The sequence below is a fragment of the Talpa occidentalis genome, unplaced genomic scaffold, assembly GCF_014898055.3.
Source record: "Talpa occidentalis isolate TD23 unplaced genomic scaffold, MPIMG_talOcc4v2.1 talOcc4.9, whole genome shotgun sequence".
Classification (NCBI taxonomy): Eukaryota; Metazoa; Chordata; class Mammalia; order Eulipotyphla; family Talpidae; genus Talpa; species Talpa occidentalis.
Window position 1 is genome coordinate 11,317,983 of NW_023605305.1, and position 25,085 is coordinate 11,343,067.

The following is a 25,085-nucleotide window of genomic DNA, read 5'->3' on the forward strand; positions in this document are numbered from 1 at the left end:
TATAAAGGAAAATAAGGTAAAAGGACAAATTCTGAAAAGTCTGAGCAGTTATAGAATTTCCCTCCTGCCTCTAGTTTAATCTCAATGAAATAAAGTAATGTCCTGTTGCTAGGCCAACTAAACTGGGAATGCACATATCTGTCTCCAAAATCCTGACACTATATGTACTCTTGGCTATTACTTTTACTATAAATTTTACATTAGTTTCTTTGCTTGCTACTACTGCTGCTGCTACTATTGTTACAGCTATGACTTCTCACACTCCAACTTTCTTTATATCGAGTTGGAGAATTTTTAAAATTTATATTAATTGATAAAATTCACAATTTTTTTCTTTGAATTAACAGAGCTTTCTACAAAATCAGGCCACACATCACTTCATAATAGTATGCTGGGTCCTTCTTTACATTAATGTAGTTTGTCATGTGTAGATCAGACTCACTGATGGTCTTTGAGAATTTTACAGATATTTTCAACAAAATCCTATTTGTTTTATTTGTTTATAAGTATACAATTTATGGGAATCTAAATTTTAAATTGCCTTTTTTTCTAATTACTACTAGTGTACATTACAGAGGGGGAAAGACAGTCAATACAGTTGGAGCTTATCGTTGTGCACTATTTCCTTGCCAAGCTAAAGGATAAAAATATTAATCGACACAGTCCTAAAAATGACAATGTTGTCTCAATTTCCTAATGAAGGATTGGTGGTGGCCAGAAGTGTCTGGTGGTATGATGTAAGCCTAGAGCTTTAGAAGCAACTTCAGTAAATTGAATCCCAAGATTAAAAACCATCTTTACAGTAATAAAGCCTTACAGTTTCATGAAACCCGTTAGTACTAGTTTATTATAGTGAAAAGATCAGTACATTGGGTGAGGTCAATCAATGGCAAACATTTTTGACAACTCATGACTTCATGAAATACTTCTAATACATTTAAAAAAATATATTAAAAAAATACAACTTCATGACTCAGAGCAAACACATATGTGAACAAAGTTTCCTAAAATACTTATGCATTCTACTTGTAATGCATTGACATTATTCTATTTCATTCTTTTTTTAATTTGTTGTAGCTCACTAACTTCACAACCTATTAAATGGGTAAAAGGCAGCAGTTTAAAAAACTGATGTAGATTATTTCTGAGGTCTGATATTTTATTCCCAAACCCTACCTGATCGTGCAGAAGTCCAAATGTGGCAGACTAAAAAAACCTTCCACTTATCCCAAACTTTCTATTAAAGGAACCACCTTTCCCCACACGTCCACACCAAATTTCTCCATAAATCGCAACACTAACCATAGTTTTGGGCCAGAGGTTTAACGTGCCCTGATAGTATCTTAAGATAAAATATCCTCCAGGGTTATCAGATATTCACAGGTTGCTTCCCATGTCAATCAAAAACTCAGTCATACTGCTTGTAACAGATTATTAAATTTCTCTTATCAAATTTCACCAGTCTAGGGTCTCCCTGGTGGCGCAGTGGTTAACATCTCAATGCTATCAAGCTATTGCCACTGAAACATGAGTTTGATCCCCAGCCAGGGAGCTGACCCACAGGGCACAGCAGACCTCTCCTGTTTCAAGCCCTGCTCCCCTCAGGAGTGTTTTTCAGTAGAGCTGCTTTTTTCTACTCTCCACTGTCTCTGGTGAATCCTCTCACAACCCCTACCCTGCACCTCTGACCTACAGTTCTTGTATGCAAAAATAAATAAAAATAAATCTTAAAAAAAAAAATTCCCCAGTCTAACAATGAATGATTTCATTTGCCACCTTCTCTTCCAAAGTCAGTAAAGGCAGAACAACATCATCAGATATCACTTCTGCCAATACAGCACTCTGGATGTGCTAGTCACTAACTTATGCCTGCTGAACTAGTCTGCAAATATTACATTGTGATGAGCCTCTTTCTTGCATGCAGTATTCTTCTGTGAAAAGGCAGTACTGTGAAGTGGGAAAACAAGAGGTACACAGATAGGGAGAGATAAACTTACCTGGTTTGAATGGGAATGTGACCCCTTCACCAGAACTATCAGTGGAGCCTGAATTAGCATCTATTCCTTCACCCTCAGAAACACTCTCAGCACCATTACGCACAGGCTCAGCTTCTCCATTTTCTTCCACAGCTTTCGCTTTTTTTAGGTCAGAGGAGTCTCTTTCAGGATGAAACCCTTGGCTCATTTTATTGTGCTCAGATTCAAGTACTTTGTCACCTGAAAGCTCCTCTTCAGCTTTAGGCTAAAGCATAAGTGGACACAGAGGTTATATGTGTGTGTATCTCTATATATAATCTTCTACTGTGTGTAAATAGAAAAGAATATGTAAATATATAAGAATATATATCTATCCTCTCAGAAAGCATAAGAAAACATGTCACCCAAGGATATCTGTATTCAGCATACAGTACTGGAACGGTAAGTTTATTTAAAACACTCTTCTCATTTCATCTACTGGTCTAAAGCAAAGATTTCAAATAGTTACTGAAATGCTTTATCATGACTAATGAAATCTAAATGTCCCAAAGGCTAGAATGGAAAGAACTGTTAATCCTTGGAACTTGATAGACATGAAAGAGTCCTAGTCAGAAATCTAAATCAAGCACTCCTACCCTTGCTACTGAAGCTGAGCAAATATAAAAAGAAACGCTGCAGGGTATTCTGTATGCTGTCCTCTGGCTGAGAAATGAAAAGTCTGATGAACAGTTTAACATATCTAAGTCCCACAAAGCCAATCATTTCTCACTTTACAAAGAGGCTACTTGTTACTTAAGATCTATTTTGTTTATTGGTTCTTGGAATGCTCTGAGACTATACTCTTACTCAAATTATATTGGAAAAATGCTTGGAATATTTCATCAGAAAGCCAAGTTCTGCTTCATACTGTCTTTTTAAGAGGCAAAATAGAATTAACCCTGTTACCCAAATTACGTTTTACTATATTTGTTTCAGATATCAAACAAAAGTGTTATTTCTTAAGGGCTGTAGGAAACACCAAAACTTCTCAAGGCAAAGTTCTCCAGGAACTTTAAGTTTCTTTTTCATTAAAGGTGAGAGTACTCTGAAAACAATCCTTGGAAGAATCACTCTGAGGAATTAGGTATTTTAACTGATAAATCATACTAGGAGAGCCAAAAACAAAGGTTCTGTTGAATTGTTTCAACACAGGATTGCAGGAAGTACTTGCCCCGACTGATTTATAAAATTATATTTTTTATTTTTAAATTACGAGCTACAAATCCTGCGTTGATATACAAGCAATACAACAGATACCATACTAGCAAATTTTCTTCTACCATACCTAAGGCCACAGGGAAAATACATTGGATTTTAAAATGTTACCAATAGGAAAATGTGGCTTTTAGTTCGTTTCTATCATGGAAATTAAATTCCTGCAAATACATAACATATATACTTCAAAGAAAACAAAGTCTGGAAACAATTTTGTTTATAAAATGTGGCAGAGGGCCTCCCTGGTGGCGCAGGCAGTTGAGCGCTGCACTGTGAAGCTGTCCGCAGCCTCTACAGCGTGGGTTCAATCCCAGCCGGCGAGAATCCCACATGGCTTGGCAGACCTCTCCTGTCTCGCCCGCTGCTCCCCTCAGCAGTGTATTTCGTCAGTCTGCCTATTCTGTTCTCCGTTCTGTCTCCAGTGAATCCTCTCACCCTCCCGCACATCTGGCCTGTACCCCGGTTCATGTATAAAAATAAATAAATCTTTAACAAAAAAAGTGGCAGAAAAATATCTACTGAGTTTAAATCATGAATTAGCAGTTTTACTTTTACTTATTCTATACTGTCATCTTAATTAACTTACAATAAACTTGCAATACCAGAAGATCTTTAATAAACTGGCATGTGAGTCTGTAAATGGTACAGATATGACTTATTAAAGAGCAGTATAACTATATTACACAATTACATAGTTTCTTATTTCAAACGTCAAAAAATACATTGGGGGTCCTCTTCTCTGTACCTAAAATCAACAATGACAGTTTAATGGATATAAACAGAAGATTAATTGAAAAGTCCTGTTCTAACTGAAAATAAGTATAAAGAAACCGTTCCATGAATGACAAACCATATTGAGAGAATACAGATCACAGATGCACAATAATAGAAGGGGCATTTTTCAAGGGATTTCACAAAATAGCTGCATTAAATATTTATGATGATAGCTTTATTTCATCAGGATGAAATTCTATTCAACTAATTTGTAAGTATCTAAAAGTTCTTTAACTATGTACTCAGAAAAAAACAGACCAAATAAAGAAAGGCTGGATTGTCAAAGGTAAACCTTTTATGGGAACCTGTTAAAAGAATAATTTAGTTGACAAAGCTGCTTTATTAAAGCTGAGAGCATTTAAAGTGCTCTAATAATCAGACTGACAGCTACACATGATGACTGATGAAATAGTCAAAAATTTTAAACAGATTTTATGATGCCTTGACTGAAAATTTCAAGATGAATCATCCTTCATGTTATCTATGTTAATAACCTTGAGAATGTCAATATTTGTAATGATATAATTCTCTAACATACAGCCCTGATATGCTGACACCTGAAACACATTCTTTTAAATGACTGAGAAAAACCTACGACAAGGAGCCCTTGAGAATCAGTAAAAATGAAGACAGCGGCAACTAATATTTACTAACCTAACAAATGGTCAATATTAGGAAAGACAGGGGACTACAGGATTCCTGGGAAAAGTCTGTGTACAAATGACCAAATACCTTTTTATTATACTTTGAAACTATCAGATTAAGAAAAAAGTGATTCTGAATGAGTCAAAACAGTTCTCATGTAAGAAGAATAACCTAAAGTGGGTTTTAAGAAACTATGGCCTATAAGTCAAGTTTGACTTACCATCTATTTCTGTATGTGTGCATGGGAGAGATGGTTTTCATATTTGTAATAGTTGAAAAATGTATTTCATAAAATGTGAAAATTATATGGAATTCAAATTACATTGTCCATCAATAAATTTTTACTGGAACACAGCCATACTCACTCATTTACACATCATCTACGGCTTCTTCTAGTGTATAGTTGCGGGGTTGGGAAAAACATGACCGGGATCATAGTCCCAAAGCCTGCAACTACACACTCTCTGAGCTATTCCAAGGGAAAGTTTGCAGCCCCTGGCCCAGAGAACAGAACGAATCTTTGCAAGCACAGAGTGGTAACCATCCACTTAGTACTTGATAAACAAAAACCCAACAACAGGGCAAATGAACATGAAGTATAATAGAAGAAAACAAGTTTTTGTTTTAAAGTTAAATCTAAAGAGATATCAGTTTATGTTGCTCTCACAGCCATACCAGGAATGTATGTGATTCCCCTGCTTCTGGAAGGTATTTTATTCTCTGTAGGAGCAACATTTTCTTGCCCAGCTGCAAGAGGAGTACAGTAATTATTTGCACCTCTATAAATTACTGCCAATTCTTATCCCCTGATAACCACAATGAAATCATACCCATGTGACATTTTAGTGGTTGCTATGGAACTAACTGTGACATCAACAGAGCATCATAGAAGAACAATGGCAGAACAGAAATAAGTTACAAAGGGGTACTGTGTGCTGCTTCAAGAGGGCAACAACTAGCTAGAAAAGTCTTAAGAAATAAATGTATTTAAAATAGTCAGTAAAAATAAATAGTAAAAACTTTAATAAAGTAGATATGAATTTAAGATAAAAACAGAAAATACACATTGTTTATAATACTCTTCATTTATATACTTCAGCACAAAATATCAAGGATATTAAGATTACAGACTATGAAACTGTTAAGAGCACCGAGTACCAAATCTGCCATTGTTTCTGGACCTGGTATCCTGTCATGTATAGCAAACTCTGGTGTGGCTTAGTTCCAAAAGACACAGCATACATGAAAAGTTACTGGGCTTCAGTTTAAAGATGACAGATTCAAAATAAATTTCCCTAAAATGTACCTGATTGTTTCTACCACAACTGATAATAACAGTAAAAAAATTATCCCCATTTTTCTTTTCGAGGCTAGTTTTTCCATCTAGTTAATACAAGGAAAAAGTGAAGTGAGAGGATGGAAGGCTTAGCAATATTGGGTCTTGCCATTTTAGAAAAGGTATTTTGAAAGAAAGACAAGAATTTAATGAAGTTGAACATGCTATTAAAATTTTCCTAAATGTCTAGAAATGGACTTGATATCTCAAGTCTGGCTTGTTAAACAGTAACTCAAGAAAGGGACAGAAGCCCACGCTTGTCTTAAGAAAATTACACAACTGCTAGGAGGATGATTTAAAGAGATTTACTGATGACCCTTACCTCCAATTCTGCCTCTAACACCTCTTCAGTGGTTCGGGTCCGATCTTTTGGTTTCTTCCACATCTTTGGTGCAGTTATAGCTGTCTGAGCTGAAATACAAGATCCGGTCCATTACTGCCCACTTTGAAGTCATGTTCAGAATATTAGGGCGAAATGATATCGGTAATTCAAACTTAGTTGCACAGAAGAGGGCTTCACCTATACTAAGAAGATAGACAGATCATAAAGTGAACAACTGTGCAGTTGTGGCCAGAGATTGCGATGGCAAATGTCTCAGGCACAAATTGTTCATATCAGCTCATACAACTTCCAAATGGTGACCTAGGGCCCTCCTAGTTTACAGTTAAAACAAACCTAGGCATATAACTCAGTATGTGGTAAGTATCTTCTGTTTCTACTTCTACTGTTGCTTCTGCTTCTACTGTTTATCAACGATACCAGCTTAAGAAAATCACACTTCTCAGACCTCTGTATATTCAACTAGAATGTTATGAGTGAAATTGTATGATGAACTAAGGTTCTAATAAACTGCAAGAAACACTAAGTTCAATATTATGTTTTTAAAGCATTCTAAACAAAAGGACACTGATTAAGATTTCATTAGATAGAGAGTACCTCTACAACATTCAATTCTCACGTCAGATCAATACTTTTAGCCTACCCTGTATACTGCTGGGAGGCTGTTCTGGGGAAATCCTATCAGTGAGTGATATCATTTCCATAGGGAGTCAGCTTCAATGTTCCCTCCTGTAGAATCTTAATATATTCTGTTTGCTATGTGATATTTTGTTTAACAGAATATATTAAGAAGATTCTACAGGAGGGAACATATGAGTAAAGAGATAGCAGTGAGGTTATAGGCAGATGGGTGGGGAGAAGAGTTATAGAAAGGCCCCTTAATAAATAGTGATGTCATCAAAAGCGAATAAACACAAAGTTGAAGGAGACATTGAAGCTGACTCCCTATGGAAATATCACTCACTGATAGGATTTCCCCAGAACAGCCTCTCAACACTTTTTAAAGAATGACACATTATAAACATTTGCATTGTTGTGGAGAACAAGGAAGAGGAGACATTTAAAATGTCTCAAAATAATGATCATTCAAAATACTCTATAAATCTCCTTTGTTACACAGCTCAAACAGAAATTTTTCTTTATCCTCCTCAGGGACCAAGAAACATGAACAAGAAAACATTATTAGGCTAGTATTATCCTTCCTTTGTGGCCTACTCAAGGTAAATCATTTTCTTAAAATATGGACCCTAGCTTATAGTAATTAATTGTGGGGTGGGTTTAAATTTGTTATTGCCTCATACTCTTATATTGAAAATGTATATTCCTATATAGTAAGATCCCACTTAATGTTATTGTTAGGTTCTTAGAAACTGTGACTTTAAGGTAAACTACATAAAATGAAAATAGGAAAACAGGTCCATTTCATTAAAGTTGGCCAGAATTTCTTTTCTTCTCAGCAACCTTGTAACAAAACCACCTTCTAATAAGGGCCTGCTGGATGTAACTAATACTCTCCTTCCATTTTTTTTTTTTTTTTGATCTTCTGATTTTACAATAACAAGTCTTTCCTATGTGCATCTCTCCAAAATGCTTGTGACTAATTCTATTTAATCAGAATCCTTTTAAGAGTTATGGAGTTGTGAGGGCCTCCTGGGTGGTGCAGTGGTTGAGTGCTGGGTTGGGAAGCTGCCCGCAGCCTCTGCAGTGCTGGTTCGATCCCCGGCCACGGGGCGAGGGTCCCACATTGGCGCACAGACCTCTCCTGCTGCCCGCTGCTCCCCTCAGCAGTGTACTTCATCAGGCTGCCTGCTCTGCTCTTCCCTCTGGCTCTGGTGAATTCTCTCACCCTCCTGCGCTTCTGACTCTACCCAGTGCTTGTATAAATAAATAAATAAATCTTTAAAAAAAAAAAGTTATGGAGTTGTGGAGTATATTTTATTTCAAATTTCATTTCATTTATGCATGAATTCAGCTCTAAATGCCATTCATGGAGAAAAGGAAGATCACTTTTGGTGGGACTATTTGGTATCAAATATAAATTGAGGCGTTTTCTCTAAAGGAAAAAAAAAAATCAAAGATGTAGGTAAACTTTTCTTTCCTAGAATATATTAAATGTAGCCAACCCCAAAACATGAGCTAAACATTTCCTCCTCGAGTAACATAACACATTTTTCATGGGCTTGTTGTGTTTTTTTTTTCCTGAAATAAATACACACTGTGCAAACTTATTACTCTGTCCTTTTAAAGTTGTGACTTAAAGTTGTGACTTAAACTAAAGTTGTGAGAAAAACAAGTGAGAGAAAGCACAATACATTTTTAGGAGATACTGAGACATTTTAAAAACTGAACAGACATACACACACTCTTAGTTCTAGCAAGACTGAATCACAGCTCTTCTGCCAGTGATAGAGAGGTGGGCGTGTTGGAGAGTAGACGGAGAGGAGAAAGGTAGGGCGAGGAAGAGACCAGAGAAGACAGTGACACTGATTCCTTGATATATAGAGCAATTAATGCCAAATAGTTAGAATAAAGAGATTAAATTTGAGACACTAGCTCAGATTTACAAATTCTTTCCTTTTTAGTTCATTTCTCCATTTCTAAGACCTACTTATTAGAATAGCCCTTATCAATAAATAGGTCCAACTAAGAGATTGTCTCTTAAGTTACTGCCTCTTATTCTTAAATTATAGTATTTTGTACCTGAACTTAGTGATGCTTAAAGCAGTCTGTCCCATAAAATTTCAATTCTTAAAGGCACATTTAATTTATAAAATAAAAAAATAAGTAAATGCAAACAAGAAACACTAGGCCAAGATTTTAGCAAAATTTTATAGTATTGTCAAAAAAATATTTTTCTTCAGAGTTTTATTTATGAAATGCCTAAAGTAAAATTCAGAAAAATTACTGGATACACAGATCAGTTTAATCACTGTTTTAAAACAGTTCTTTTTCTTTAGCAAGACATTTTAGAATTTATATCAAGGATTACATCAAGCTAAATATGCTCCCATTGTCAACTCTCTGTATTCAACCCCATGAATACAGACCAAAAATTATGCCACAATAAAAGGATGAAATCTTACGTTTGCAACAACATGGCTGGCACGGGAGAGGATTATGCTAAGTGAAAAAAACCAAAAGGAGAAAGACATATTCTGGATGGTTTCACTTGCATGTAGTTAAAAAACCTATCAAAGAATCGGTCAAAACCAAACGAGTAATAAACTCTTAACATCTGACTCCAAAAATAAGGCAACCAAAAGGGTAGGGTGGCAGGATGGGACTGGGGGAAGGGAGGGGACCAATGTAAAACGGTAGAGGATTATTGGGGCACTGATGGTGGGCAGGTTATGAAAATGTACATTTGTAGAGGTTTAAACTTATAACCCCAAAGCAGATACAATGATGTAAACCAACTTTACCTTGGGCATCCCTGGTGGCGCAGGGTTTAAAATCTCAGCACTATCAAGCTACTGCCAGCCACTGCATCATGAGTTCAATCTTCATCCAGGGAGCTGACCCATACGGCGCAACAGACCTCTCCTGTCTCACACACCGCTCCCCTCAGCAGTGTATTTCAGTAGATATGCCTGTTCTGCTTCCTATTCTGTCTCTGGTGAATACTCTCATCACTCCAGGAACCTCTGGCCTACACCCCAGTTCTTAGATGCATAAATAAAATGAAATCTTTAAAAAAAAAAACAAAAAACAACTTTACCTCAATAAACATAATCTGGGGGAAAAAAAAACGCAAACCTGTTATATCTGGCAATGGCTCCCTTTTTAAAAAGAAAGCAAAATATTTACATTTTTCTGATTATCTCTAAGATACCGAACAAGTAAGCAAAGGAGTCCCTTGCTTTTCAATTATTTTTTATATGTGATCTACTGGCATCTAGTTGCTGCTCTTGCAAATTAAGAGCTAACAACCATCCCTTTTCAATGTAAGAATCATAAATGTATTGGATTTTATTGAATGCACGTTAAGTTTGCAAAAATATTCTTCCTTGAAGTCAGAGGTAATTGGGATATACAGAGAAAAACTACTCTGTAAAATGGTAGCTCATATAGGGGCAGAAAAATCAAGAGTTACTGAGATGGGATATAATGCATCATGAGGACGTACTCTGCATAAAAACATGCACTAGAACATACATTCTCTCTTTTCCTTTGCAAGAGTTACCTCTTAGAGAAACTCCAAGAAGTTAAATCATGATTTAGTCTCAAATCCTGACTTTCAGAGATGACAGAAATGTTGCATAGTAAGTATACGAATGACAAACATTACTGCTATCACTTGCATAATGCTACCTCCTGATCTAGATAATTCTCTTTCAGTCCTATCAGTCACATTTCCTGTAAATATGCAGAGACTATGACATAGTCTTAAGACATAGAAAACTTCCCATAAATAGGGAGTGGGCGCTTGGAGGGTAGAAATTTAGCAAGGAATGATGGAAAGGGTTAGCTTATTTACATATTTTCAACAAGCAGGCTTTTTTAATGAAAAATATTTATGACATGCATTTTTCTTATCCTAAAAAAAGATAACAGCCACCAAAGAACACTAACAAAATACAGTATAGAGTTGAAAAACAATGTCTTATCTCAGAGATACTAGGAGCACTTTGGGTTTTTTACTTGCCTGCACTTCTTAAAATTAAGCATTGCTCTTTTATTATTTTTGCTGAACATCACTGCATTTTTAAAAATTTTCTGAAGTGATATTGGTTTATAACATTATATAAGTTTCAAGTGGACGGCTTTATAAATCAACATTTGTATATACCAAGTAATTCTAGTTTCACCCTCTTTCCAGCATTTAAAAGTTACATTATAGATATAATGTCTATTTAGTTTTGTAATCTTTTTTTAAGATTTATTTATTTATACAAGCACTGGGTACAGTCAGAAGCACAGGAGGGTGAGAGAATTCACCAGAGCCAGAGCGGGGAGCAGAACAGGCAGACTGACGAAATACACCGCTGAGGGGAGCTGCGGGTGCACCAGGAGAGGTCTGCGCACCATGTGGGACCCTCGCCTGCGGCCGGGGATCTAACAGGCACAGCAGAGGCTGCAGACAGCTTTGCAGCCCAGCACTCAACCGCTGCACCACCTGGGAGGCCCTCTAATCTTTTTTAAGTGAACTGCTTACAAGAATTTAAACTTTTGTAGTTCCGATGTTCCAGTGAGAACTGTCCCAACAAATCAACTATGTCAAAATTCCTGCATATTCAATCTTCCACATTTTTATTAAGCTGGTGAAGTTATAAAAAGAATAATATGAAAGCTAGCAAATCATGAGGTGGGTAATAACAGGCAGTGAAGTGCTATAAAAGTGTTAGTTAAACATGATTTTAAAATTAACTCATCTAGGGGCCTCCCCAGTGGTGCAGCGGTTGAGCGCTGGGTTGCAAAGCTGCCTGCAGCCTCTGCAGCGCCGATTCAATCCCTGGCTGCTCCCCGGCCACCAGAGGAGGGTCCCACATGGTGCGCAGACCTCTCCTGCGGCCCACTGCTCCCCTCAGCAGTGTACTTTGGTCCTTCTGCCTGCTCTGCTCCCCGCTCTGGCTCTGGTGAATTCTCTCACTCTCCTGCACTTCTGACTGTACCCAGTGCTTGTATAAATAAAAATAAATCTTTAAAAAAAAAATTAACTCATCTAAATCAAAAGTAGAAAAAGGAAAAAAATTTGACTGAGTAGTCTTTAGAAATTTCACATTGGAGTTAAACTGCTGAAGTTTCACATCTACTGCCAGAAACTAAGTCACAGTAATGATTTTATATGAGCTACTTCTAGCAGCAATATCTGGCTATTTGCAATTAGGCTAAAAAAATTTTTTTTAAAAGATTATGCTTAGGTTAAAAGACAAAAAAGTAAAACAAGATTATATCCACATTACAAGTATGTAAAATATTTATGTAAAGGCTAGAAGGAAATGCAGAAAAATTAATGCTAATATTCAGACTACAATTTGGATAATGGATGACTTTCTCTGTCCTTCAATCTTTACAAGAATTTAAAATTGGAAGAACTGATTTTCACTATATGACTGAAGTACAGGTGTTCTGTCCCAGATTATAGGTCAGACTGCTCTGTGTTAGAATACTATGGAATCACTTTTTAATGTGCTAATTTTCCTGGGAATGTTATTATTTGCATATGCTTTTTGATCTCCAGAGGAATTGGAGAATTTATGGAGCTTTTAGAAAGCATTAGTTTTGTACTGACAATGGAAAATCATTACACGTAAGTTATAAGAATGTTAAGAGTGAGACCTCTCCTGATGCCTGCTGCTCCCCTCGGCAGTGTACTTCGTCGGTCTGCCTGTCCTGTTCCCCGCTCTGGCTCTGGTGAATTCTCTCACCCTCCTGCGCTTCTGACTGTACCCAGTGCTTGTATAAATAAATAAATAAATCTTTAAAAACAAAACAAAACAAGAATGTTAAGAGTGATTATGTATGAGAGCTAACCTTTTCATCTCAAGGTATTTCATTAGTTGTGGAACATAGTTCTGAAAACAACTTTTATTCAAGATACCTTGTTGGTAAACAATATTATTTCTCTTTACTAGATCATTACTCATTTCTCACTATTCAGGTAAGGTGCTCATTTTCAATTTTGTTCTGGTGTCAAAAAGGAAGACCTTTTACATTCTCACTTTTCTTGGGTCTTTATGAAGTTATAAATCCTCCATCCCTTTGAATATGTGAATGTGGATGGGAAAAAAATCTGAACATCAGTGAGTCCACAATGCTGCAGTTTGCACAGTACTAAGTCTGCTTTTCAGACCTGTATTCAATTTAAGGGAAACACAGTTGAGGGGTGAGGTGGGTGTCTCAAATTGGACCAGAGTATGTAATGTGTAGGAAAGTACACAGGATTGAGGAGGTGAAATACTGTGCATCGGCACATCTCCTTGTCTGTGTGCCCTCTGGGGTCTGCTGATGATGCCCAACAACCTGAATGGCTGTCAAAGTGGATTCCAGAGTTTATTTGCTCTGAAGAAACTAGCTTTTCAAGTCACCTGGAAAGCCAGTATTGCTGGTTCAAGCCTGAGTAGCAGTTGCTATTGTTCAGCTATTGAGGAAAGGCGGGGTTCTCTGTTCATTGTGCTCTCGCCTCATCTTGAGGCGGTGTGCACTCAATGGGAAACTGACTTCCCTGTGAAAGTTTAAAATGAATCAGAAGTTTATTGTGTATGATTTTTAAAACTAAACTTCACTTTTTCAGAAAAGAAAAAGGCAGAAGATCTGAAAAGACATTTTTCCAAAAATGATACCCAAATGGCCAACAGGCTAATGAAAAATGTTCATATCACTCATTATAAAGGAAATGTAAATGAAAACCAGAAGAAGGTATCATCTCAGACCTAAGAGAATGGCCAACACGAAAAAGACCAGAAACAAACGCTGGCAAGGTTGTGAAGAAAAAGCAAACCTCATATGCTGTCACATCATGGAAGTTTCTCAAAAAGTAAAATACAAATCTACCATATGATCCAGCAAACCTATTTCTAGATACCTCGCCAAAGAATATGAAAAGACTAAGTTGAAAAGATACATGAATCTTTGAGTTCACCGCAGCACTCTTTGCAATAGCCAAGATATGGAAATAGCCCAAGTGCCCTATGCAACAAGATGGATGGAACTGGAGGGGAATAGGCTAAGCGAAATAAGTCAGAAGGAAAAAACAAATAATGATTTCACTCATGTGGAATCTAGAAAAATAGACAAAACTAACAAAAACAAATCCTTGGACTGTGATGACAGAACTGAGGTTACCTGTCATCAAGCTATTCAGTCAGATGTCTCACACATGGGTCAATGTCATTCACATCAAAAAGAGGGGGAGGGGAAAGTAGAAACAAAGGGTAGAGGAGGAGATTGTTAGCAATTCATGGTAAGTATGGTTTAGTGATGTATACTTGAAGATGCATAAACCTGTACTCCCTAAAACATATACCATGTTGTAAAACCAATGGTACCTTTTTTTTTTTTTTTTTTTGGTGGGACCCTCGCCGGCGGCCGGGGAACAAACCGGCGCTGCAGAAGCTGCGGGCAGCCTCTCAGCCCAGCGCTCAACCACTATGCCACCAGGGGAGGCCCCAATGGTACCTTTTAACAAAATAGTACTAGATGACTCATTGCAGCGTTATAAAGAGTATTAGAAATTACCAAAAACAGACTAATAGCTATCTCTGAAGTTTGAAAATCCATGTTTCATGAGATAATTATCATTTGAATTAGATTAAAAAAAAACTCAGCTGCAAAATTTATAGTAAAATTTATTTTAGGTACAAGTAATTCATACTCATGGGCAAAAAAAATATCAGAACAAATAAAGGTGAAAAAGTTTTTTCCTTCCCTTCATATTCCCAGGTATCTCTCCCCAAAAGAAACCATTAAGTATTTCTTACTTATCCTCTAAAAAATACTCATATACATATACATATAATCATACATAGAATCATATGTGTGAATGAACATACAGTCTTTTCAAGTTTTTCACACTATACATGGTATTCTGTACCTTGGTATGATTTGAAAAGAGAGTAGACTCCATTTGTAACAAGTACAAAAAGCCACACTTTGGTTATAACATGATTTAATGTGAACTGTATAATTAATGACATCTTTACTATGTAATATCACATTTCAAACGGAATGTCTATAAAACCAGATATACTGACTTAAATATTAATAACATAATTCAAATCTTGTTTGAATTCTGGATTTAATAATAATGGTTAATAAGTACTAATTTAAATTATGGCAGCCCTGGGACTCACAAGTATTTGTGGAATCAATTAACAACTGCTAATAATATTATTGTAATAAAATCCCTAATAGGTACAGGATATTATCAAATATCTACCTGAATATCGAATGTTATCATAGTGACTTCTGTTTTTATTTTTTAAATGGTGTATTAGGCACTAAGGTGCAGCTTAGGTTACATGTATGGATTCTGGACCACACAGAAATGTGGTGAGGGAGGTATCATATTTACAAGAATTATTTTAAATTTTGATTGCTGAAGTTTAAGATTTATTTACAGGATATTTAGTTTGACATATAAGGCAATACAGAAAAGTCATTATGATTAGTGGCTATGGAACTCTACCATTACTAGCTGTATAAATCTTCTCTGTGCCTCAGTTTCCTCTTCTATCAAACAGGAAAGCAGGGAAGTTGTGAGGATCAACAAAGTTAATAAACAGTGCTGATAAATTTCCTATTAGAAAATACATTTATCAGATTAAAAAAAAAAACTAATCAATCCACACCAACAAAAATCTGTCCTGAATTGGCACAATTATATTTAGGTGTTAAGAGTCAAGGAATTGTTAAAATAGAAAATTTTGTAAATAGTCATATTAAAAACTGTATTTTTAGCAAGTTCAAGAATATGGCCTAAATTGAGAAGATAGCATATCAAAGCAACAATGTGGGAACTGGCACCTAGCAGTGGGTGTGCAGGATTGGCCAAAAAAGAAAAGAGGGAGAGATGATTGCTCACAAAGGGTCTGCAAGGATGACCTGAGAGTCCATATTTTACATCTTCAAAACAAATAATTCTGTTCTATAACTTCCAAACAAATGCAAACAGAAATAATGTTAATTTTCTGGATTGCTCTAGGAAATAGGTGCTGAAATACTTCAATGCAGAGAGAATGTCAGCAGTTAATAACATGAGAGTCTGTGAAATGGACTAGAAAGTAGAGGGGGTTGTACAAATGGAGTAAATGAGTATCTGGAAGGACAAAAAAGGCCCAAGACAGATCCTGGGTAGAAGCCATAAAAGGACTTAGAGAATATGATTCCAGTGAAGCAACAATACAAGACACTACAAGACAAAATTACATACAAAAGAAATTCAATTTCTTCAAATTGCTTCTAAGACACAGATCCTTCATCTGTTTCAATCACAAATAATGACCTCATTTCCCTAGCACAGTCAGGTGTTCCACATTTGTGACATCAACAATGCGCATAGAATGTTACTACAGTGGTAGTGCGTTTAATACCTAGCTGAGAACAACTCCTCAAAACTCAGGTAAGATATAGCTACTAGCAAAATGATTAGGTGGACTAAAAATAAAAATAATACACAGTTCACACATCAAAGGGCAAAGCGGTTTTTTGGTTGTACCCAATATTCCTTTATGTCTGGTATGACAGATTATGGTGTTCAATTATGAAACCTAATTACTAAATTTCTAAGCTCTAACCTCCCAACTCTGATTCATTTTTAACATTAAGCTTTTAGCATTCAATTCCTAGGCTGGTGTCTCTGATAGATCATTACATAAATGTTGATAGCACAACCACTCATACACCTATTCATTTTTTTAATAGCGATACTGAGATATAATTCACATACTATAAATTATGAATGAAACATGTATTTAGTGATTTACAGCACAGTGACAGAGTTGTGCAACCATCACCACCAAGTTTGGAAGATTTTCATCACCCCTAAAAGAAAGTCTGTATTCTTTAACTTTTCCTCCTCACTTCATCCCTGCCCAGCCCTGGCAACCACCAATCTATTTTCTGTTGCTAAAGATTAGCCTATTCTAGACCTTACATATAAATGGGATTATACAATATGTGTTCTTCCATGCCTTTTTAAACTTGGAATAATGTTTCCAATGCTCATTCATATTGTAGCATATATCAGCACTAACCCCCTTTAATGGCCAGATAACATTGTTTTCTCATTTATCAGCTGATGGGCACTTTCCCCATTTTTAGCTGTTCTATTCATTTTTTCCCAGCCTTTTGTTTTCTTTTTTTGCCTTTCTTCCTAATTTTTTACTCCCAACCTAACCAGTTACTGATTGATGCTTTTACTATCCTCCCTCTACTTTGTGGATCCCTTAAGGTTTTTAATAAATGCTATAGACTCGTCTAGAAATTCACTGTTCTAAGCAGCCCTTCTCCCTTCCAAATGATAGCAGAGGTCACTTAAGATATGTGATGATTAAATGAGATGGGGGGGGCGCCTCAGTGGTGGTGCAAGGGGTTAAGTGTCAGCACAATGAAGCAATCTGCAACTATTGCAGCATGAATTCCATCCCCGACCAGAGAGCTGACCCACATGGCACAGCTGACATCTCCTGTCTCGCCCATTGCTACCCTCAGCAGTGTATTTCAGTCAGTCCGCCTGTTGTGCTCCCCACTGGATCTCTGTTGAATCCTCTCACTCCCTGTACCTCTGGCCTATACCTCAGTTTTTCTATGCAAAAAAAAACAAACAAAAAATAAAACAAAAAAAAAAACAAAACAAAACCAACTTTGTTCCATTTCTTTTTTATTGATCTTAGAATAAAATCCCATATCCTTGAGTTTTGAGCTGAGAAATTTTGTAACAGAAAGGTCATAAAAATAATGTCTGGTGGGCCTCCCCGGTGGCGCAGCGGTTGAGCGCTGGGTTGCGAAGCTGCCCGCGGCCTCTGCGGCGCCGGTTCGATCCCCTGCTGCTCCCCGGCCACCGGAGGAGGGTCCCACATGGTGCGCAGACCTCTCCTGCCGCCCGCTGCTCCCCTCAGCAGTGTATTTCGGTCCTTCTGCCTGCTCTGCTCCCCGCTCTGGCTCTGGTGAATTCTCTCACCCTCCCACGCTTCTGACTGTACCCAGTGCATGTATAAACAAAACAAACAAACAAACAAATAAATAAATAAATAAAACATGCCTCTAAAAAAAAAAAATAAAAAAAAATAATGTCTGGGGGTAAAGAACATGAATTTATACAGGCACTTAATTCACAGTAGTGTGACCAGTCTATTGGAATTCAAGAGAGAGAAGATGGGGTATAGCACTGTTCCCCAAAAGGAAAAAGGATTAGGAAAAAACCCACAAATTTTGGTATCCTTCATCTTCCATCTTTGCTTAAATCTCATCTTTTTAAAAAATACCAGTCCAACATTCCTTACCAAGCTTATTATTTTTATATAGCACTTACAACTTTCTAACATAAAACCTAGGCAGACATCTTTGAATTCTTCACTGATGAATTTCAAGTGCACACCCTCATCAACTATTTCTGCTGAAAACAGGTGCTTTCACATCTCCCTTTGAACCAAGGTCACATGCATAAATGATTAATCCCTAAATCCCAAAATGTAAAAGAACTTTACATCAACGTGGAAAGCATGTTAGAATAGAAATTTGAAGTAAAAGAATACATGTTTGCACAACTCTTACTGTGCCTGAGAAATCCAAGTTCCCAGGAGTAATTGCTTAAATCCTAAGATTAGTTCTTGAGATGGCTGAAAAAAGACTGAATAAATGTAAAAAAGTAAAAAGACTATTATGATTACAACTAAATTGCCAAGCACTTATAACAGAGCAATAGGAAACATATCTTGTACATTTTTCTGCAATAGAGAAAATTACACTGACTAGCTATTGATAGCTATTAGAAATAGCTATCGTGACTAATGTGTGCAAGATAAAGAAATGGATACTGGAGAAAGTAAGTTTTAGCTAGACTAGGTTTTCCTGAAGAGAATGAAAGAGAACAATGCTACCCTAAACCATCTTGATTATCCAGTCTGGAAAAAGCATTTAAGTACAAATGATAGTTGTTTTTTGGGGGTCTGAGTGGAGGTGCAGAGAGGGATGGTGGGTTAATTACTAAGTCTGGTGCAGTGAGCTAATTCTGAACCAAGAAGCTCTTATAGAAATATGTATGACTAAGGCTTCCCTGGTGGCACAAGGGGTTAAGCACTGCACTATGAAGCAATTCACAGCCTCGATCCCTGGCTGGCCAGTGAGAAACCCACATGGCGAGGCAGATCTTTCCTGTCTCGCCACTGCTCCCCTCAGGAGTGTATTTCAGTCGGTCTGCCTGTTCTGTTCCCCACTCTGTCTCTGGTGAATCCTCTCATCCCCCACATCTCTGGTCTGTACCCCAGTTATTGTATGCATAAATAAATCTTTAAAAAAAATAAATCTGGGTGCCTCCCCTGGTGGCGTAGCAGTTGAGCACTGGGCTGAGAGGCTGCCCGCAGCCTCTGCAGCACCAGTTCATTCCCCGGCCACCAGCAAGGGGCCCACCAATAAATAAATAAGTAAACAAGTAAATAAACAAGTAAATAAATCTGTATTAACTTCAAAAAGAAATATGTATGACTAAATAAATATCCAATAAATGATATTTAGATGCATGATAATATAAAGAAAAGCAGCTACTATGCAAATAGTACGGAAGTGTACCCCATATGAAGAGGTTAGGAGGAACCCTGGAAGGTGCTTGCCATATGGTTGGGCCCCTGAGCTTGTTGGGCTCCACTTCCATGTGTCTGGGCTCATTCTACTGCATAAGGGCAGAATCTGACACTGTACCAGCATTTGCCAGGGAATGCTTAAGACCTCACTGTGGAAGGCAAGAAACAAGCAGAAATGACGTGGACTGAAACACTCTTTTCGGCAGCTTTGTTGCAAATATTTTCTCAAGGTCAGAAAAAACAGTAATTTTAATTAACCTATCCCTAAGAATCACTCAGACTCAAGTATCTGAAATAGGAAGCTGAGTGTCTATTGGATTTGACAAATGACACTGAATTAGCAACATGTAAAAAATCTGTTTCCAAGATCTCAGAGTGTATTTCTCCATGGAAATGTAAGAAGTTAAAGTATAAGAGTGCACATTAAGGAAGGGATTAGGTTTGTGGGACTCTCAAGTCACTGGAGACCTATTTTTAACCCCAGTAACAAAATCTTCCAGGGACATTTCAAATACATCAAAGAAGATGTAAGTGGAGCAAAGGAAAGAACAAATTTTAATTCACTATTTCTGTTGCTAACCTTCAGATCATGCTTTTTAAAATTAATCTGTTTCAGATTAGTCTACCAAAAATGACTTTGTTATTTCTCTGGTTTTCAATCTCAGAGTTTAGAATAAATCAAAGATATTACTAGTACATCTATTTCTGACTTAAGGTATGCTCCTTTTGATGCTAAAGTGAATTGAAAATAAAAGATAACAGCAATATGATTGGTTATATGGATCACATTTTATTAACAACTCCCAAAATATAAATCATATCTCCACTTGAGAAATAAATCTCTCATCATGCATCCTATAGAATCTAGATCTCAAACTTGACTCAGGCGACAGGAATATTAGGGAAGCTTCCTGAATTCACAGAAACAACATTAGCTGCTACTAGTGCTATAGCCAACACACGACCGGGGATGTGTCAATCTCTATAATTGAGTTTACTTTCTAACACTTATGTAGGGAAAATAAGACATTTTGGATCCCTATAAAGTGAAGACATGGAACTAAAATTCTTACAAAAATCACTGAGACTCCTAAAAGAGTGACAGCTTCAGTGAAAAGGCAGATAAAACAATAGTATATAACTAAATCAGTTACTGTGTCAATAACATAAAAATATTTTAGTTGAACTGAAACAATCAGGTATGTTTTTGGCAGTTTTATAGTTTTTTAAAAAAAGATTTATTTATGCATACAAGAACTGGGGTACAGGCCAGAGGTGTGGGGGGTGAGAGGATTCACCAGAGACAGAGTGGTGATCAGAACAGGCAGACTGACTAAAGTACACGGCTGAGGGGAGCAGCGGGTGAGTCAGGAGAGGTCTGCTGTGCCATGTGGGTAGCTCCCTGGCCAACAGGGGATGGAACTCATGCTTCAGTGGCTGCAAATAGCTTCATAGGTTGCGTCTTAAGCCCTTGTACCACCAAGGAGGCCCTGTAGATCTTTGATATCAGTCCCTTGCCAGATAAATAGCATACAAATACTTTCTCCCATTCAGTAGTGCTTTTGAGCTTGATAAAGTTAGTGTTTATAATCAATCTCTTTTGTTTTCCTTGGTGTTAGAAATAAACCTGCAAAGACATCACTGAACCTTATGTTGTAAAGTATTTTGCCTTTGTTTTCTTCTATTTTATGGCTTCAGGCCTTTCCCAAGCCTTTTATCCATTTCAAGTTGATTTTTGTGTATGATGTGAGACAGCAGTCTACTTTCATTCTCCTGCATGCAACTATCCATTTTCCCAATGCTATTTATTGAAGAGGAATTCCTGGTTCCAGTGTAGATTCATGGCTCCTTTGTCTTAAATTAGGTGTGGGTTTATTTCTGGGTTCTCAATTCATTGCACTGGTATGTGTTGTCCATTTTTGTTCTAATACAATGCTGTTTTAATTATTGTGGCTTTATGGTTTTGTTTCAAGGCTGGATGTGAGATACTAACATTCTTCCTCCTGTCAGGATTGCTTTGCTATTTGGGGTCCATTTCTTTGAAGAATGCTACTGAAATTTTTATTGGGATTGCAGTGAATCTGTATAATGCTTTAGGTAGGATGGGCATTTAAACATTATTTGTTCTTCAACCCACAAGCAAGGAGTATCTTCCCAATTCCTTGCCTCTTCTATTGCTTTTAACAATATCTTACAGTTTTTGTTGTGTTAAGTCCTTAACTTCCTTTGTTAGGCTAATACTTCTAGGTATTTAATTCTTTTTAATGTGACAGTCAATAGAAACATTTTCTTAATTTCTTGCTTTCTAACTCACTGTTTGAATACAGAAAAGCAAATGACTTTTGTGTACTAATTTTATAAGCTGCCACTTTGTTAAACTGGTTTATTGTTTCAATTGGTTTTTCAGTGGAATCTTTAGTGTTCTCTATGCATATTATCATGTCATCTGCAAACAAGTGACAGAATTACTTGTTCTTTCTGGGTTTGGATACATTTTACATCTTTCTATTGCCTAATTACTTACTTAGGAATTCCAATACTATGTTAAATAGTAGTGGTGAAAAGAGACATCCTTGTCTTCTAGCAGATATAAATGGAAAAGTTTTCAGTGTGTCACCATTGAGAATGATGTTAGCTATGGGTTTGTCATATATGGCTTTTATTATGTTACAATATGTTCCATTTATCTCGTTTTTCAGGGGTTTTCATCATAAATGGATGTTGAATCTTACCAAGTACTTTCTCAGCATCTACTGATACAACCCTATCATTTTTACCTTTCTTTTTTGATGTGATTGATTTTCAGATGTTTTACCTGTGCCACTGGTATAAATTCCATTTGGTTGTGATATATAGTCCTTTTAATGCATTGTTGGATTCTGTATGCTAAGGTTTTATTGAGTTTTTGCAACTGTGTTCATTGGGGAAACTAGTTAATAATTTTTTGTGTTGCCTTTGTCTGGTTTTGGTATTAGTGTAATGCAGGCCTCGTAACTTTGGAAGTATTCCCTCTGATTTTCTGGAAGAGTTTGAGTAGAACAGATATCAGTAAATCTCTGAAAGTTTGGTAGCAATCACTTGTGAAACCAACTGGCTCTGGTCCTTTTGTTTTTCTTGGGAGAGTTTTGATTATTGTTTCAATTTTCTTGTTTGTGATTGGTCTGAGATGATTGAGTAATTCTAGAAATTCGTCCACCTCTTCCAGGTTATTACACTTGTTAGCATATAAATGTTCACAGTAGATTTTTACTAACCTCTGAACTTCCGCAGTGTCTGCTGTAACTTTTGTACATTTTTTATCCTATTTACTTGTCTTTTCTCCGCTATACTTAGTGAGCCTAGCTAGAGGTTTGTCTATTTTGTTTATTTTTTCCAAGAATCAGCTTTTAGTTTCATTGATCTTTTGGATTGTCTTTCTAGTTTCTGGTTCACTTATTTTTATTTCTTTTCTTCTGTGGACTTTTGGTTTTATTTGTTCTTTTTCTAAATCCTTCAAATGAGGTATGAGGTTACTGACTTGAGCGCTTTCTTGTTTCCCGATATGGCCCTATACTGCTGTGTACTTCCCTCTAAGTAACGCTTTTGCTGTACCCCATGAGTTCCGTGAGATTGTGTCCTCATTGTCATTATCTTGAGGTACTTCTTTCTTTTTTAATTTCCTAAATAACCCAGTAGTCTTTCAGTAGTGTGTTGTTCAGTATTCAAATATCAAAGGAGTTTCTTGTCTTGTTTTGTTTTGTTTTGTTCCCGTTATTTCTAGTTTGATACCTTCATTGTCAGAGAAGATCCTTGGTGTGATTTCAGTCTTTATGAATTTGTTGATACTTGTGTCTTGTGACACATTATGTGGTCAATCCTGGAGAATGTCCCAGGTGCACTTGAGAAAAAAGTGTATTCTGCTTTTCTGGGGTGCAGTTCCTTAAAGATATCTACTAGATTGTTGGAAAAGTCATGATGTATTTTTTCTTTGAAAAACATAGAAAAAAATTCATCATGACTTTTCTGACAACACCATATTAGGCCCATGTGATCCAATTCTTTGTTTAAAGCTATTGTATCTCTATTTATTTTCTGTCTTGCCAATCTATAGTTGATCTGTCCATTGGTGAGAATGGTGTGTTTTCAGTTCCCTACCACAAATGTGTTTGTTCCAAATGTGTTTGTTTTCAGTTGACAGCAGTTGCCCAACATGTTTTGGTGCTTCTTTATTTGGTGAGTATTTGAGTATTATGTCTTTCTGATGTATTTTTCCCTTGATCATCACACAGTATCTATCTCAGAATCAGAGAACTCCAGCTCCCTTTATGGCAGCAGGCTCCCAACATTTAATTATCATTTTTAACTGGAAATCTGTTTTGTCTGTTTTAAGTATGATTGTCCCTGCCTTCCTTTGGGTCCCCTTTGCTTATAGGATTGTTTTCTAACCCTTTAAGATTATATCTTTGGAACTCAGGTGCATCTTCTGGAAACAGCAAAAAGATGTATTCTTTTTCCTAATCCAAACAGATATTCTGCATATTTTTAATTGGTGAGTTCAGTCCATTTACATTTATTTATTTTTAAAAGATTTATTTATGTATACAAGAGCTGGGGTGCAGGCCAGAGTTGTGGGAGTGGGGGGGGGCGGGGCGAGAGGCAGAGTGGGGAACAGAGCAGGTGGACTAACTGAAATACACTGCTGAGGGGAGCAGCGGGAAAGGCAGGAGAGGTCTGCCACACTATGTGGGTATCTCCCTGGCTGGCCGGAAATCGAACCCACGTTGCAGAGGTGGCAGACAGCTCCACAGGGCTACACTCAACCCGCTGCACCAACGGGGAGGACCTGCTGTGCTTTTCTATTGGCCCATTTTTTGCTTTCAGGGCTGTGCTGCTATGAGTGGAGCTTCTGCCAGGTGTGGTTTGCACCCCTGCACTGGGTCAGAGGTGTTCCGGGTGAGTCTGGAGGACACTGGTGCCAGGTGGGTCTTCCCTATGGCTCTGCGCCTTACTTTGGATTTTGAAGAGCATAAGATATAAAGGGAAATTAAAGAACTTCTAGTTTCTATAAAACACACTTGAAGATTTAAAAATATGATAAAACTAGAAGAATGCCAAGATTCTTCACATCCTGACATCACCAACCTCTACCTCATCCCTACCCATGCAAAAAGACAGCTGTTTCTTTTCAAGGTATCCTCCGGTTTACTGCTAAAGAATTCACAGTTTTTATAAAGGTGCCCATGAAATACCATCATTATTGCAAGAATATCTGCATTTTTAAAAATGAACCATGGTATGAAGATTACTTAACCAAAAAATGTGTTTCTCCATTTATCTTTGGGCAATGTTTTGCAGTATCAGGAAACCAAGTGACAAACAGTTTAAAAGATGAATGAAAAAGAGTGGAAGTAAGATTTTGGCGCTGGGTCAGCTTTACACTTATTTCAGTTTTGAGATACAGTTTGTATCTTTAACCTGTATTCCCTATAATTGCTTTCTTTTCTGTTAGTTGTTTTGATGTTTTTTAAACACTGCCTTCAGTA

The 25,085-nt window shown here is 36.9% G+C and overlaps 1 protein-coding gene and 1 long non-coding RNA gene across 14 annotated transcripts in view; one reads left to right on the forward strand and one right to left on the reverse strand.

Annotated features, from left to right (window-relative positions):
- Positions 1–25,085, reverse strand: part of EIF4G3 (eukaryotic translation initiation factor 4 gamma 3) — a 233,278-nt gene that overhangs the window by 66,007 nt on the left and 142,186 nt on the right. For all 10 annotated transcript variants that reach the window (XM_037501173.2, XM_054690849.1, XM_054690847.1 and 7 more), the window contains 2 exons: positions 6,308–6,396; positions 1,998–2,241 (listed from right to left, as the gene is read on the reverse strand). In XM_037501173.2, the coding sequence (XP_037357070.2) occupies positions 1,998–2,241; positions 6,308–6,396 (333 nt within the window). The remainder of the gene's footprint in view (positions 1–1,997; positions 2,242–6,307; positions 6,397–25,085) is intronic.
- The window catches only part of LOC119237138 (uncharacterized), a 30,840-nt gene continuing 22,029 nt past the window's right edge, over positions 16,275–25,085 (forward strand). Inside the window, exons 1-4 of one of the 4 annotated variants that reach the window (XR_005123198.2) lie at positions 16,275–16,385; positions 23,734–23,775; positions 23,997–24,091; positions 24,424–24,521. This is a non-coding gene — a long non-coding RNA (uncharacterized LOC119237138). The remainder of the gene's footprint in view (positions 16,386–23,733; positions 23,776–23,996; positions 24,092–24,423; positions 24,522–25,085) is intronic. The other 3 variants (XR_005123201.2, XR_005123200.2, XR_008550142.1) reach the window with 3 other exon arrangements.